Here is a 15,043-nt window from a genome sequence, read left to right on the forward strand (position 1 = left end):
ATTTTTGTTTTTAATGATAGTTGCTCAATTACGTACGTTGGCGCTTATTAACTGTTGTGGTTTATTTTTTCCTACCCCCAGGATGAGGAGACCCCCCCAGTAGATCACTATCTTGTCTGTGGAAAAGATTACAAGACAATCAGAGAAGCTGTTGCAAAGACAGTTATGGAAGGCAAAGTAGAAGGACTGGATGAGGCCTGTGAGGTATCGTTATTACTTATTGTTAATTTGTATTTAGTCCAGGTGCTTCTCTGTGTATGATTTCATGAGTATCTTTATGTTCCATTGATGCATTACAGGGCTGCAGATGTGTGCCACAACTGAAAGCAGTTTACCTTCTATTAGCGCTGTACAGAGAAATCACCACTCTCTATGGACACGATAATGAGGGCTTCCACCCCACGCAGCAGGTACATTCTTAAATGTAAACCCCTAAATTAGCCAAAGACCAGCATTCACTGAAAAAAAAAAAAAATCATCCATATACACTGCCTGTATTCACATCCGTTCACGTGGATACAGGCACATAAAGTCTATGTGATAGACAAACACAAAGTAGTGTAAAAATATCCAGTGGAAGGAAAACTATGCAATACCTCACTTTTTTATTATTATTTTTTTACATATAAAAATGTTAAATGTCTTATATGCTTATAACTGCTGTTAAAGCTCCAAGTCTTTTGTGGTATCTGTCCAGGGTTATGGCCATTCTTCTTTCACAATAGCTCAAGATCAATCTCATTTAATGGAGAATGTTTGTGAACAAACATTTCCAAATATTGTTCAGTAATGATGACTTCCAATAAACCAAACAGAGGTCTTATTTTATACTGAAATATAGTACAATTAGTTGCACTGTATGTTTTTTCTGGATGATATTTCTGAGAATCAGCATAGAGGTTAGTGAAACTGAACACCTAGGTCATTTTTTAGATTTTAAAACATGTACCATTTGTTTTTCAGTTAACAATTACCCACTAGTTTGTGTCGTATCACATAAAACGCCAATGAAATAAATTTAAGTTTGGGGCTGTTGTGTGGTAAAGTTCAGATGTTTTTAATTGTGGCTCTTCATATTATCACCTCGGTCAGATCTCAATTATAAAATTCTTAAAAAATAATGCGAACATTTTATTGACTTTTTTTTTTGTGTGTGTTTATAACTGATGTTGCATATTTTCTGTATAATTGTACCAACAGCAACTTGAAGCACTTTCAGCTTTCATCCAGACATCCAAAATCCTTGCCAGCCCAGAGGTGAAGGCCTTTGCTCAAGACCTGGTGACCAACAGAATGGGGCCTCTTTCTGTCCGCCCCGGCATCTCTGGGGCCCAAAGTGTGGCAGTAGAATTAACTGTTCACTTAGCTGCTGTACTGCTCTGTGGAAACCAGGGGATCATAGCTCCCCTTCAACAGCTGGCACTGACACCTGTCAACATGCAGGTTTGTGTTACATCTGGTTTCAGTCATAACAAATATAACTTTGAAATTAGTGTATAACTTTTAAAATTTTGTTTTACAGGCAGCGTTTTTGCCCTCTATGCCAGAAGATATCGTAGCAGCAGCTCAACAAGCTTTGGGCCCACTGCAGTGGTACCGTAAGTAAAAAAACAAAGATTTTATAGACTCACTCGAGAAATTTCAGATCAAACTCCCATACTATTAAAAGTTGAACCTTTTCATATGATCACACAGGTTGTCCAAATGGTCATCCCTGCACCATTGGGGAGGTATACTATATTCAGTCAAATTAGTAAAAATCTTGTAAAAACTCACATTTTTCTAGACCTTTATTTTTTATATTGTGACATTGTTTTTGCAACTTGTGTTTTTCTAGTGTGGCCAGCCAATGCAAACCAGTCGTTGCGTAGACTGTGGTGCTGTAATTGGAGGAGACAACCATATTGCTGTGCAGGGTTTTCAGGTTCTTGCAATGCAGTAAGTGCTTTCCAAAATCCACGAGAAAATGTGCAAAGAAAGTTTATCACATTTGCTTAAGAATTTTCTATTTTTTTCTTCTTTCTTTTATGTCCTCTGACAGAGGTGACCGCACCCAGACAGGCCACATCCTTGGTGATCCAAGTCGCCGGGACAATCCCGATATGCTGGACACAAAGAGCATGTCGCCTGTTCCCTTTAATGTTGTCCGAATGCTCACTCACACAGCAATGCTGGTTGGGGCCTATAATCACACACAGGTGACTATCCCATTTTATTTAGCACTTTTTGGGAACATGACATACTGTAAACAGTTTAAAAGCAAAAAAAGGGAAAAAAGTACACAACAACTACAGCAAAAAATGTTAAACTACGCAAATAAAATAAAACTTTTGAGGCAACTGCAACAAAATCTGATAAAAATAGGGGCAATGATATTGCAATAATGAACAAGGAAATGTTTATTGAACTCATCATTATAACCTTAAAATTATGCATTATTTAACAAATACAGAAACATGAAATTATATTCCTTTTATGATGTGTAATGAGATAGAGGTAATTCATTGAACCAAATTAAATTGACAATGTAAAATAACCTAAACAAAATTAAATATGAATAAAAATAAAACAGAAGTACTGAAGTTGAATTAAATACTAGGCTAGAAAGACACAGCACTATTGAGCTGTGTGATCACAGTATTCCTGCCAGATTTTTTTTTCCTCATCATTAATAGTTTCTTTTTTGTGTTTTTAGTTCATCTCTGCAATCATCAAGCCTCCAGTTCCAGAGCCTGCTGCATTCCTACTTAATCACCTGAGAAAAGATATGGAACATCTGATCAAATCACTGGGAAAGGGGACAGATGAGACAATCACAACAGTTCACCTGGTAATCAGCAGCTTGCTGGGACCCCACCAGCAACAGAAATGTAAGTTACAATCTTGGTGACCCTTTACACCAAATAATATTCTGTGGGATCTTTAAAGAAAGGTATTTGGCATTGAATCTTAAATCTTTTTTTTTCCCCCTCTTACTTATTAAACTCAGGCTGTGCATCTGAGTGTTTTTTCCATATCTTTGTTTGAGAAACAGCGATCTCTAGTGGCCAAGAAAAACAAAACATTGCTGCATTTTGCAAAATAAAGAATTTATGATGAGGCCTGTATCATTGCAATGTTTTAGCTTTGACTTACTGATGAATCTAGTTTAAATTATTTGAGCTTGTTTTCCAGGGCCAGTTCCTTTTGACAATCGCCTTTCAAATAAAGAGGCCAGAAACGGATGGGAGTTGGAAATGAGCAATGCTGTTATCACACCTCAGCTAAAGGTAGTACATATAAAGTATTGGAATCAGGAGATGATTCTGCCGAAACATGATTCTGAGGAAACAAATGAGTGAAACATATTGCCATCTGTCATCTTCTCTTCACCAGCACTTGGACAGACGGCTAAAAGAAGTGAACGCCTTCATCCGGGCAGACTCTCGGATCTCTGCCAACCCAATCATGAAGCTGGTGTTTGGTGACCCTCGTCTCTTTTTGGCGTCTCTGCCGGCGAACTCTCTGCTCCACTGTTCCGCTGTGTGGAGCTGCAGGGAGAAAGTGTGTGTGCTGAGCCTAACTCACATCCTAGAGCAGAACGATGGCAAAGACACTGTGCCTGTGCTTTGGAGATTTCTCCACAAGGTGAGAAAACCGCAGCAAAAAGATGCAAGCTTTAGGAGCAGCTTCTCTGCTGGGAGGTTACTTTGAACAACTTAAAGACTTTTTGGTCCGCATGGTAAAAATCTTTGAAAAAAAATAAATTGTAGCAGCAATTTTGCTGTACTAAAATGTATATTAGTACAATTTTCTAAAACTTCCTGTCTTTGATTTTGTCCCTGCAATAAAAGGTGAATTTGTTTTATAAACTTTCACACATTTTTAACAAGTGGTACTAAATGTCAAGGAGGCTACTCTAAAACAGAGGCTTATCAGCATTATATAGCTGGGATATGTTTTCACATGAGACGACATGCATTGCAATTCTGTGCTGTAAAAATGTTTAAATGTTATTTCCGGTTGCATAGCTTTCTGTAATCACTTCAGTTACTCACTAGTAAAAAAAAAAAAAAGTAAAATACAATTTTTTTGTAACAATTTGTTTTTGTAGGAGGCAGAGCTCCGCCTGGTGAAGTGTCTCCCTGACATCCTCACACTGCAGAAGAATCTGGTGAAGAAGTTTCAGAACATCACTGAGCTGACCTACGAGACAATCAATGAATTTCTTCACAGTCAGAAAGCCGGTACTTAGACAATCCAGACAAATCGATTTCAGCTTTTTCAACCATGTGACTCGCATTATGCAATACGTCATTGAACTACATGTTGAGTTTACTTTTAAATCTTATGGTCAGATACTTGGCCGAATGCGTTTTGTATTCTTGTTTGCCAGGAAATGGGTACATTTATCCTAAAATAGAACAATGATATAGTATCCTTGAAAAGGGGGGGAAAAAGTGTAAATATGCTGTGGTCAGTCTGCATAGTTAACAGTGGCTCCATGTGTCTTAAAACATGTCTGGTTTCTTTCTGGTCACAGCTTCACTTAAAGCCTGGTACGAGAAGTACATCAAAATCTTCCTAGCAACCTGGAACCAGCTTAGAGTGTCTCTGGCAACCAATGGTAAACACAAACAACAACAGTAAACTTGCTCTAGTTACGGAGTGTTAGTCTAATTTGCGTGTCCTTCAGGTGAGATTAAGATCCCAAATGAGTTCTGCCAGAAGGACCTGGACCTGAACAGTGACTTCAAGGTACTTCTACCTCAGCGACAGGGTGCAGGCCTGTGCTCCACAGCTCTTATCAGCTACCTGATTGCTCTGCACAATGACCTCATCTATTGTGTGGACAAGCATACTGGAGAGGAGACCAGGTGAGGGCGCTCTTGCCACATTTTTCCTCATCTTCATGTCTGAACTTATTCTGCAAATGCATTTTGCGTGTTTTTAGGTATTTAGATAATCAGGGTAGCATGCAACTAACAAACTGCATTATTTCCATGTATTAATTTTACAGCTACAAAGTGAGCCCTGCAGATCTCACTGATCTGCATGTGATCCATTATGAGCTGGAGCGGGACTTGATGCCCCTGATTCTGTCCAACACTCAGTACAGCATTGAGAAGGGCCAAGAGACCCTCCATGAATATGACTTGTTCAAGATCCAGCAGCAGATCATTTCGCGCTTTCTGCTGGGAAAACCTCGAATCACTCTCGATGTGAGTACATGGAAAATGCGACTACAGCAACTTTTTGAAGTTCAACAAAACTTTTTTTAACCTTCATATGAATGTCTTCTTACTGCAGGGTATTCCTACACTAGTTAACAGACACGATCGTGACTACAAGATAATCCTCAGAGATGTTAAAACCAAAGTCAAGCAAGTAAGTTACTCATACTCCTTGCTTTAAATCGCATTTACACCCCTTATCCTGATTCGCCTTAATAAAATCCAATCTAACCAAACCATCTACATTTCTAAGCAGGCCTCAGAGGTTTATTTTAAACATTAATAAAACAAATGGCATCGTGATGACCAACAGCCTAGAGGTCAGGGATAAAGTTGTGAAAAAGTTTAAAGTTAATTATTGATATTAATAATTATGTACTACTTAGTGTTGGTCGATCATGTAAAATCCCAATAAAAATACTTTGAATATTTTGGCGTTGTAACGTGACTAGCTGTGAAAAAGTTCCAATGGTATCAGTTCTTGTGAGAGGTTTTGATTATTGTTCATTCAATATACTTAACATATTTTATAAGTATTGCTACACAAACTCACATGAGTATCTGGAATGTCTCTGATTATGACATCAGGAGCCCCTGCAGACCCTCACCCTCTTCTCCGTTGCTGGGGAGCTGCACTCTTACAGCGAGGTGTGCGAGGCCTTGTCCACGCTGGAAGTGGCGCTCGGCTTCCTCGCCATGACGGGGGGCGAGGCTCACATGCAGCTGTCCTGCTACCTAGAGGAGGTGCTGCAGATGGGAAACCAGGTGGCTCAGCATATTGTCAAGGTCAGCCTATCTGAAGCAGTGGTCATACTATCTTCTGCATGTTCACTCCCTCTTCGGCAGTCTAGACTGTTTGGTTACATTCTACACTCACAAATCAAACAAACTTGCCTTTTGTTGATACTTTTTTTGTTGACCAACCTTAAAGCTATGATATTTCATTTTAGTGAACATAGTCTTGTGCATGAGGTGTTTATCAGGGAATGGTCTCCATTTTTGCTCGCAGGTTTTCAGCATGTGTTGCCTAAAGCATTGTGTTGCTCTGTGGCAGCTGTTGGTTTCACTTAAATCGGAAAACATGCTGCGGCTGAAGAGGGTAAGATGTCACTTTCCCTTCTCCTACCAGTACTGGTGGTGATAATCTCTAGTTTATGTTAGAAGAATATCTAAATGCCGTGTTGCTAATTCTTGTGTTTTTCAGGACCCATTTGTGGGGGTCCCTGAAAAGTACAAGCTGCCTCTGGGAGAGGAAGAGCACAGGCTGCTTACTGCCTTCTTCTCCAAGAACAGTGCTGACACTTTCCTGTTAGAAATGCATGAGTTCTTGGTTCTGGTTCTTAAAAAGTCCAATGATCCTGATGCCTACAGGCCTGACTGGGGGTAATATACATTTTCTTTATGTACTTAATGTTATTTTATTTCACTTTCATAGACACAATTTTAATGACTGTTTCATGCCTTGTGCAGTATTTTTACGACTGCTGTTCCCAATCCTTTTTTGAAATGGTTCTTTTTCTCTTCTCTAGCTTGAAAGAATCTTTAGTGTCTTACATGGAACAAAAAGACATGGACATACCTCCAGATGTGGAGGAGCACTTCCCAGAAGAAATCTTCCTGTCCCATTATGTTGAAGCCTGGAAGTTCATCATTGCTTTTAAGCAGGAGCGTGGTCAGAGACAATGAGGACATCGGGAACAAAAGTGCTATTTTTGCTGCCTTTGTACTTAAATTTAATTGCTCTTGTTAAATGACAATATGGTTGAGTCATATTTTTGCACATAAATCAAAATGATGTGCCTTTTTAGGAGCACAGTGCCACAAAATAAGTGTGTCATTTACCCTTATGAAGATCTAAACTTTGGTATGCTTTTTGTTTTGTATTTCTCTCAATGAGGTTGGGAATAGATTTTTGCTGTTTAAATGTCTTTAATTGTACTTTACTTCTTTACTGACAATAAGAATACCTAATTGAAGAAAAACAAAAACTCAGGTACAAAATGTAGGGGTAGATTTGGAGATGTAAGCTGAACACATCCCAAACCCTTAAAAGTGATGAATAATGTATTTCACCTGCTTGTATTTGTTTTAATAATTTGTTTCTATTTCTGTTGCATGATTTATTCTTTTTGAACTCTGCTGTCATTCCATTTTTTTCATCTATATTTTTTTTGTTTACATTATTTTTTTATTCCTAATTGCACTGGTGTTATAATAATGTGGCATAAAAGGCATCTTATGATAATAATATGTTGTGGCCTGCAGTTTCTTTTCTTGTTCTGATGGCATGAGGTGCTATGTTAAATGTTGTGTGTCCTCATTTTCAGGGAAAAAAAAAAGAAAACAGACATGATACCTGCTTTTAAAAACAAAGAGCAGCGTTCATTCTGTTACCTGAACCAAATAAATCCACATGGATGCAGTGAATTAAATGGAGCTTCTTTTGCAAGAAGCTTAAGATGCTGATTAATGTGACCTTATGTATTCTGGCTTGGAACAACCTACATGGATCCCATTTTGACATAAGGATAAAGTATCTCTCCCAGAACTAAGTGAAAACTTGTTCTGTTTAATAGAAATATGTTTTCCTACCATGCATTAGGAAATGCATCTTGATGTTGAAGTACGTATATATTTGCTGTATTTGCTTCTTTCACACCTTTTATGGAAGTAAAACATGTGCGGTCTCTTTCTGATTGCGCAGACATGGATCTTCACATTAACAGTGGTATAAAGCGTAACGTTAGTGCTGTAACTATGTTTTTAGATTTTAGTGACTTTGTTTCAGCATCTTTCGTGTGCTCTCAGTGTGAACTTGCTTAGATGACCATATCTTGGCCTACTGGAGGTCTTCCGCCTCCAGATTAAGTTTAATGTTTTGCATGGTTTTCCTTTTGCTTCAATAGTCAGAACCACACTAAACTAAATGTGTGACATTTGAACAGAGCAAACCTCCTTCAAAATGTGTGTTACTCCAATTACGTGTGCAAGATGGAATATGACTGTGTGGAACGAGCTGAAGGGGCTTAAAAAGAAGAGTGAACTAAAGCAGCTCTATAATGATTGGAAACTGATTAGGTCATACTAAAAATAATCAAGTCATAGCAAAGTGGAGTATATAAAGATGTAGATGTACCGCTTTATGACAGTAAAGACCATAGGAATTTTTTAGATCAACATTTTGCAATGTAAAACTTTATTTTAGATGTGCTATGTTTTTTTTATTAATCACGTTGCAAATGATATAATATAACAAGTCAATTTGCATCACAATAACACTATGCCAAAAAAAAAAGTAAATGTAAGTAAAGCCTTATTTGCTTTTTCCTACTGATGCATGGTTTTCAACAACTTGAGTGCTGCTGGCTAAATAAATTAGTCCTTATTTATGAATTACATCACCGGCAAAAATCCAGCACTGGCAACATATGATGCAGTGCTCAGGAAATGTCTGCCTGCCAAAGGTTTTGTGCCTTTTTGACCCTTGGCTGGTGGGAGCCCAATGTGTTTCTGATCAGGCTGATGGACATGATAAGGACAAGACAGCCCAAAGAACGCCGCTGGATAGCTCCTTGATTCAATTTCCTCTGTGCCAAAGCAGTGTTTAGCACAACAATGGCAAATGGAAGCCTTTGCCTGTGAAAGTAAACTATGTCCATGACCACCCTCGAGGAGGGCAGAAAATCTTAGATATGCACTTTAGATCCTTACCAGTGTGCCTAAACTAATGAAATATAATTAAAATTTTCTGAGGAAACAATAACTATCTCTAAGTTGATGATCTGCTATGTTTTTCAGTAGATTTCACAAGCAATGGTATCATGCAGACATCCCACCTGCCTCACCGTGTCAGTGCAGATCATTAGAAGCAAAAAGAAACTGGACATTGACTCAATAAACACACCCACAAATGGGTCAGTGGCATGATTTATGCAACTTAGTTCTGCAGAGCAAGCTTCACTGAGTAAGTTCAATCAGTTCACTTCCACTCCTGTAGGCTTCAAAGCCACCAAGCCTGTGGTATAAAGGGAGGAACAAATTATTTTCCAGTTTTCAGTTTCCTGTCTTTGTTTTTAATGAGGAGAAATCAGGGACAAACTTGGTAGTTTGCAGTTAATAACAATCATGGTCAATGCACACTTTGGATTAGGTCCGGAGCCTTTCCATGAGGAGGTTTGTTATGATTAACGAAGCTGGACAGCTTGTGGGAGAGGCTGAGTTGACGGCTTCCATAACTTTGTTAATACTCTTGTAGATTCTTAGTCATCCAGGATTTGACTATCCTTCTACTTCAGCACCTAAAACCTTGTTAATAATAGACGATGGAATTACTTTGCAAACCTTATTTAATGCATTAGCCTTTACATATATTAATTTGGCAATATTTTATTCATCATTGTATTTGGGCTTGTTGCTAATTATGTATAAAAGTGGTGAAAATGAAAAGGAGCAACCATAAAGTAATTGAGGACAACCCCAAAAGTTGCTGAAAAATAATTATGCAGCGTTTGGAAAGCAAAGCTCAGCTGTGATAGGCTTCCAAGCTGTGACAGTCTTTCTCATTATATGAAAGTGGATGTTCAATTTTAGTGAGTGTGACTTAAGTGGCTTGTTTTGTGTCGAAATAGTGCAGCTAAGACTTCATATTTGCCTTGAAAAACAATAAAAGGCCTGATTATGATTTATCAGCTTCATATTTTTACATACATGCTCTGCGACAGACTGGGGACCTGTCCAGGGTGTACCCCGCCTCTTGACCGAAACATTCGCTGGAGATAGGCACCAGCACCCCTCCCGACCCCACTAGGGACAAGGGTGTATAGAAAATGGATGGATGGATATTTTTACATACATTTATCTTTACTGGTTCTGAGGTATGATTTTCTCTGAATTTCTCTTAGAACATTATTGATGTGTTGTTACATCTCACTTTGTTATCCTGATCTCGTTCGTCACTTGGCTTATCCCTTTGAACAGTTGTATAAACAATTAGGCAGAGAACAAGCCTAAAATGTTTAGAAGTTTCAAATGGAACCAATTCACCAGTCTAGGATACTTGCTCATGTTTGACTTTGGATCTCCTCTGTACCTTGAGCTATGAAAGAGCTTCAGCCTTAACCCTTTCCATAACAACCTCAGATATTCATCAGGTTTACACCTTGGGGATCTAATATCACTCACAGGCTTTGACGCCAGGCAGGCGCTCACAGCCAAAGGGGAACAAGGTTTTTAATGACTCTGGTATGAAATCAGTACCTCAAAATACCCCAGAGACCTTAGAAAGAGCACCGACGGGCTACTGTATTTTCTATGGACCTTTATGCTTCACTGGGAGTCTGCGGAAATGTTTTCTTTAAATTAGCCCTTCAGGTGCTGCTGTTATTGCATTATTATCAAATTAGTGTATTTTAATTACTACGTCATATGAAATGTATGTGCCAGCAGGTCACTGTGAGGTTAAAGCTCAGAGGGCCGTGTTATAACTCTCAGGTTGCTCGGCCCGCTGTGCAGCTTTAAGATGAAGAACAGAGAGGCAGAAATGCTCCATGAGCACATCTGTGAATTATATTAGCTAATTGTGTGCACTTCTCTTTGCACTCAACACTTGAGTTGTCCTCCAAGCAGAAGGAAGAAATTAGGAGCACTGCCGCCATGTTGTTCTGTTAAATACGTGAAGAGAAAATACAATTATTAGTTAAGTGGGAACATACCACATGGGATTATAAGAGTGCTCAGCATTTAAAGATTTCAGATTTAAAAACTATGCCGTGTGCATGTTTACCTGGAAAACAGACAACAGAGGACATTCATACTAGCTTGTGGCATTTGAAGTACGCATCTGAAACATAAACTGCTATTTGATGGTGCTTTTGCTGAAGCAGATTCTTTTTTCTTTACCTCTTTTACCTTCAAGTATACTTGCTTCAGTGCTTCAACTCAAGGTCTCTTACAGCACCACAGCTCATTCTTTGAATCCATAACATAAATATCATATATTATCGAATCAAATTGTTATGGAAAGACGAGAAGGTGTTTGAGAGCCCAAAAATATGTCTTCCATTCCATAAGTAATAATAAGGAGCAAGGTCAAGAGTGTGTTCCAGGTACATTATGTCGGAAATGTTTGCTGTCTTCACTGACTTTTGTTTGAAATAATGCTGCATGAAGACTCTCCGATATGTTCTCACCTTCTCAGCTCCATGAAAATGAACAAGAAAATGCACCATGAATTCAATCCTTAAATTCCTTTTAGTAAACATATCCAAATTAAATTAATGGATGTAAAGGAAACTTTGTGGCTGCTCTGAAAACCATTACTTTGTTTCTCTTTTCAGCCCAGTGAGGCATGTGTTATTCAAAAATTTTGAAGTGGTTCCAAGTTGTGATGCAGTGCCCTGCAAAAGTATTCATACACCTGAAGCTTCACATTTTGCCACACTACAAACATACATGTCAATGTAGGTCTGGTCTTTTGAAACCTCTAAGTATCTTCCAAGATTGTGTTGTATTTAGCTCAACCCATTTTTCCATTAACTCTAGCCCGTTTTCCTGTTCCTAAAATCACTACATGAAACTGCAAATGATGTTTCACGAGTGCAGTGTGTTCAAAGGAATGAGCAGAGGTACTTTTCCACCATTTTGCATGGAGGTCAAAAAGTTTCCTTAAGGTTTCATAAGTGTCTAAATGAATGGGTTGTGGTAAAATGCCAGTAGAACATCTTTTGGCTTTCTCCTAACAATGGCTTTTGCCTTTACCTCTTTTGTATAGGAGGCCAGATTTGTGATGTGCGTGGCTAATCGTGGTCATATCAAGAGATTCTCTTTGCTGTAGTCCTTGCGATCCATAATGTTGTCCTCTAATTTTCTCTATCAAACTTTAAAAGCCTTCACAGGACAGCTGCATTTATACTGCGATTTTTAGTTTTCAGAAGATCTAGCAACTTCTGAAGGCAAGTGGTTACACTGGGTTTTATGTGCATCAGTTACTTAAGGTTACAAACAAGTAGACATTTTTCATATTTTTGAAAATCATGTGTTTTTCTATCTGTTTCACAATTATAAACTACCTTGTGTTGGTTTAAGGACATTTAATTTAAATTTGCCTGAGGTTTGATTTTTGTTTGTTGAGGTTATTTCTGTGCTTTTGATGATTTCTTTATTTTTGATAGAATTTTTAACAAATACATTATCATTTTCATCACGATCATCTTGCTAGCTCCCTGCTTGTTATTATGTACAACAAAAAATATGTCAGATATTGTTTCAAGAAGCAGTTTTTGTGTTGTTGTTGTTGTTGTTATTGCTGCTTATTTATTCTTTCAAGAATCACTGTAATTCAGATTCCTAGAAATGTGTCTATTCTGCACTTTTGCTCTTGGACGGCACTGGTTTAGTGGAACAATAGAATATCCTTTTACATCAAGACTGAGAAAAACTGCAGGTTTTACAACACAAAATCTTCATCTGAATATAGCAAGCCAAAAGCCACTTGGCACACCACACATATTGTTATATAATACGATTAAATAGCATCCCACCTTCTCTTGTTCCCTCAGTTGTCAGCTTCATTGACTTCCTCCAAAACTATTTCTCTTTCTAGCTTCATTCTCTCTTCTTTCACTCACTCTCTTTACCCAGATCTGCTTTGTTATCTGACGGCCTTTGGCTGTGAATAGATAATGACTGTGCAAAAGGGTTTTGTTTACCATGGATACATCAGGATTAGAGTGATTACCACTGGTGCCAGCGTTGTAACAAGGCCGGAAAGCATTTCACAGTGTATGTAGGTGCTGACAGTTATCCTCCACAAGATTAGAGCAGATGGATTATGGATTGTTGTTCTTCCACCTGGTGATGAGAGACTAGAAGAAAAGGCTGAATGTAGACCCCCAGGAACAAGGCTGTCATGAGTGAAAGTAATCCCTGCCCCTTGTTTGTTATAAAACTTGTTCAACGTTCAGCTTTTTGTTAGATGTACTCCTGAGTATGGCGTTTTTGTTGAAGACGTTATACTTCTTACCTTGACCTTTGACCTCCGTATTCCCTGCTGCCTGAGGCAGGCAAAAGAACGAGATGGGTCCCCTGCCTCCATCTAAGCTCTCCTGTGGTCAGGGCTCAAACTGGTGTTCAGTTTCACTGAGTTTCTCGTCTTGGCCCCAGCACAAATACACAACACCCTCTCGGATTGCACTTGATAATATTTATCCTCAATTATAATTCCTCAAAAGGGATTCTTGAGCAAAGTACAGTGGCAGCAGACAAAGCAAGGCGACCTTGAGCCTTGTTGAAGTGGGCTCCCCCTTTGCTCTCTAGAACTTTTTACTCTACCTAGCTGTAGTGCAAAATAAGCAATGTAACCTTTAAGAGATTCTCAGCAATATAGAATCACTTAGCTGTATATTTGTTCTGGTGGTGAATGCATGCATTGCTATAGGGAAATGTGACACCATCTTGAATATACACTTGTGAGACATGTGAGGAGTGGCCATAGTTTGCTTGGAGGCTACAAAGGGGCATATGTATTTCAAAGGCACCAGACAGAAACAAAGAACCAAAACATTCATGACTTTATTAATACACAATATATAGACAACCAACAAAGGACTGCCCTCATATTTAGTTCCATTCTTCAGTCTGCTCTTTCCAGCTTCTCTCAGCCTGCTGAAAAAAAGCCTTCCCACAGCATCACTATACTATCACTACCATGTTTGAGGGTTGACTTGCTATTTAGAGTGATGTGCCGGGTTAGTTTTCTAAAGAACATTTTGTTTTGCATGTCGGAAAAAAAGTTCAGGTTTGGTTTCATCTGACCAGAGGACCTTGTTCTCCATTTGCTATGTCCCTCAAAAGGCTTGGGGAAAATGGGGCTTCTTTAATAAAGAAACAGACAAAGGTAAATGTTCACGTACAACTACTAATATAACTTTGCAGTTTCAGAGGGCAATCTCATCATGCTGTCCCCTGACAAGACGCCACCCTGGGTGAATGCCCTATATCAGAAACTGCCACCGCTCATAGCATCACATGCTTTGTAATTCAATGCCAAAATCCCAACATTTGGCTTGAACCCTTTTGTTGGGTACTCATAATATGCCTCATTACCGTGCTGGTTGCTTTAATGTGTGCCACTAAGCACAGTGTGTATCTTCAGCTCATCCTTCTCATTTCTGGTTAGCCTGTAATGCATCATTTTGGTTTACAGATCAGCGTGGGATTTGTTGGTTGTTTTGGCTCTTACAAATGGCATCAGAGGATTGAGGATTTTCTTGCTGGGGAAGTTGATGGAAATAATGAGAGGAAGGTACACTAGCCAATTTCAGATTTTTTTTTTTTTAACATGCACACATAGAGAGATCTGTGTATAATGTTGTTGTTTCTGGCAGAGCCTTATTTGGGCAACTCAGCTCCACTCTGCAATGCCCAGGAACGACATGCGTGTCATTTCCTGCTGGGAGCAGACATTTCGTTATTACTGGTGCTCTCTGGCAGCCTCAACATGTTCTTTCTCTAATTTCCAAAAACACATAAGTCGTGTATTTTTTTCGCCAGTCAACAGCAGCATTTTTCCAGACAAATTAGGATTGTGGTTAAAGAAGAAATAGAGTCTTAGTAGACTTTTGGTTTAATATAAAATGTACAAAATGCCATTTGCAGTCCATTTATGCATATTTTTCTAAAGTGGTCTTGGCTTTGACAAACAGCCTGTTTATGCTACTTTGCAATGCCTCTGGGATGGTTGTCCAAACTATACACCTAAAGTTTCCACAACAAGTTCAGACTAATTACAAAATATCTTGTGTTACATGATTTTAAGCACATGATAACTGAAG

General features: G+C 38.7%; 1 protein-coding gene across 5 annotated transcripts in view; it reads left to right on the forward strand.

Moving 5' to 3' along the window:
• rnf213 (ring finger protein 213) overlaps positions 1-7,461 on the forward strand; it is a 36,975-nt gene extending 29,514 nt beyond the window's left edge. For all 5 annotated transcript variants that reach the window (XM_023349655.1, XM_023349659.1, XM_023349657.1 and 2 more), the window contains 19 exons: positions 82-204; positions 300-410; positions 1,201-1,443; positions 1,523-1,598; positions 1,696-1,730; positions 1,838-1,938; positions 2,042-2,198; positions 2,696-2,870; positions 3,175-3,269; positions 3,376-3,627; positions 4,094-4,226; positions 4,523-4,606; positions 4,676-4,856; positions 5,000-5,201; positions 5,290-5,367; positions 5,802-5,999; positions 6,223-6,312; positions 6,418-6,596; positions 6,743-7,461. In XM_023349655.1, the coding sequence (XP_023205423.1) occupies positions 82-204; positions 300-410; positions 1,201-1,443; positions 1,523-1,598; positions 1,696-1,730; positions 1,838-1,938; positions 2,042-2,198; positions 2,696-2,870; positions 3,175-3,269; positions 3,376-3,627; positions 4,094-4,226; positions 4,523-4,606; positions 4,676-4,856; positions 5,000-5,201; positions 5,290-5,367; positions 5,802-5,999; positions 6,223-6,312; positions 6,418-6,596; positions 6,743-6,899 (2,670 nt within the window). In that variant the 3' untranslated portion in view covers positions 6,900-7,461. The remainder of the gene's footprint in view (positions 1-81; positions 205-299; positions 411-1,200; positions 1,444-1,522; positions 1,599-1,695; positions 1,731-1,837; positions 1,939-2,041; positions 2,199-2,695; positions 2,871-3,174; positions 3,270-3,375; positions 3,628-4,093; positions 4,227-4,522; positions 4,607-4,675; positions 4,857-4,999; positions 5,202-5,289; positions 5,368-5,801; positions 6,000-6,222; positions 6,313-6,417; positions 6,597-6,742) is intronic.
• The last annotated feature ends 7,582 nt before the right edge of the window (positions 7,462-15,043 follow it).

Source organism: Xiphophorus maculatus, chromosome 16 (genome assembly GCF_002775205.1).
Source record: "Xiphophorus maculatus strain JP 163 A chromosome 16, X_maculatus-5.0-male, whole genome shotgun sequence".
NCBI lineage: Eukaryota > Metazoa > Chordata > Actinopteri > Cyprinodontiformes > Poeciliidae > Xiphophorus > Xiphophorus maculatus.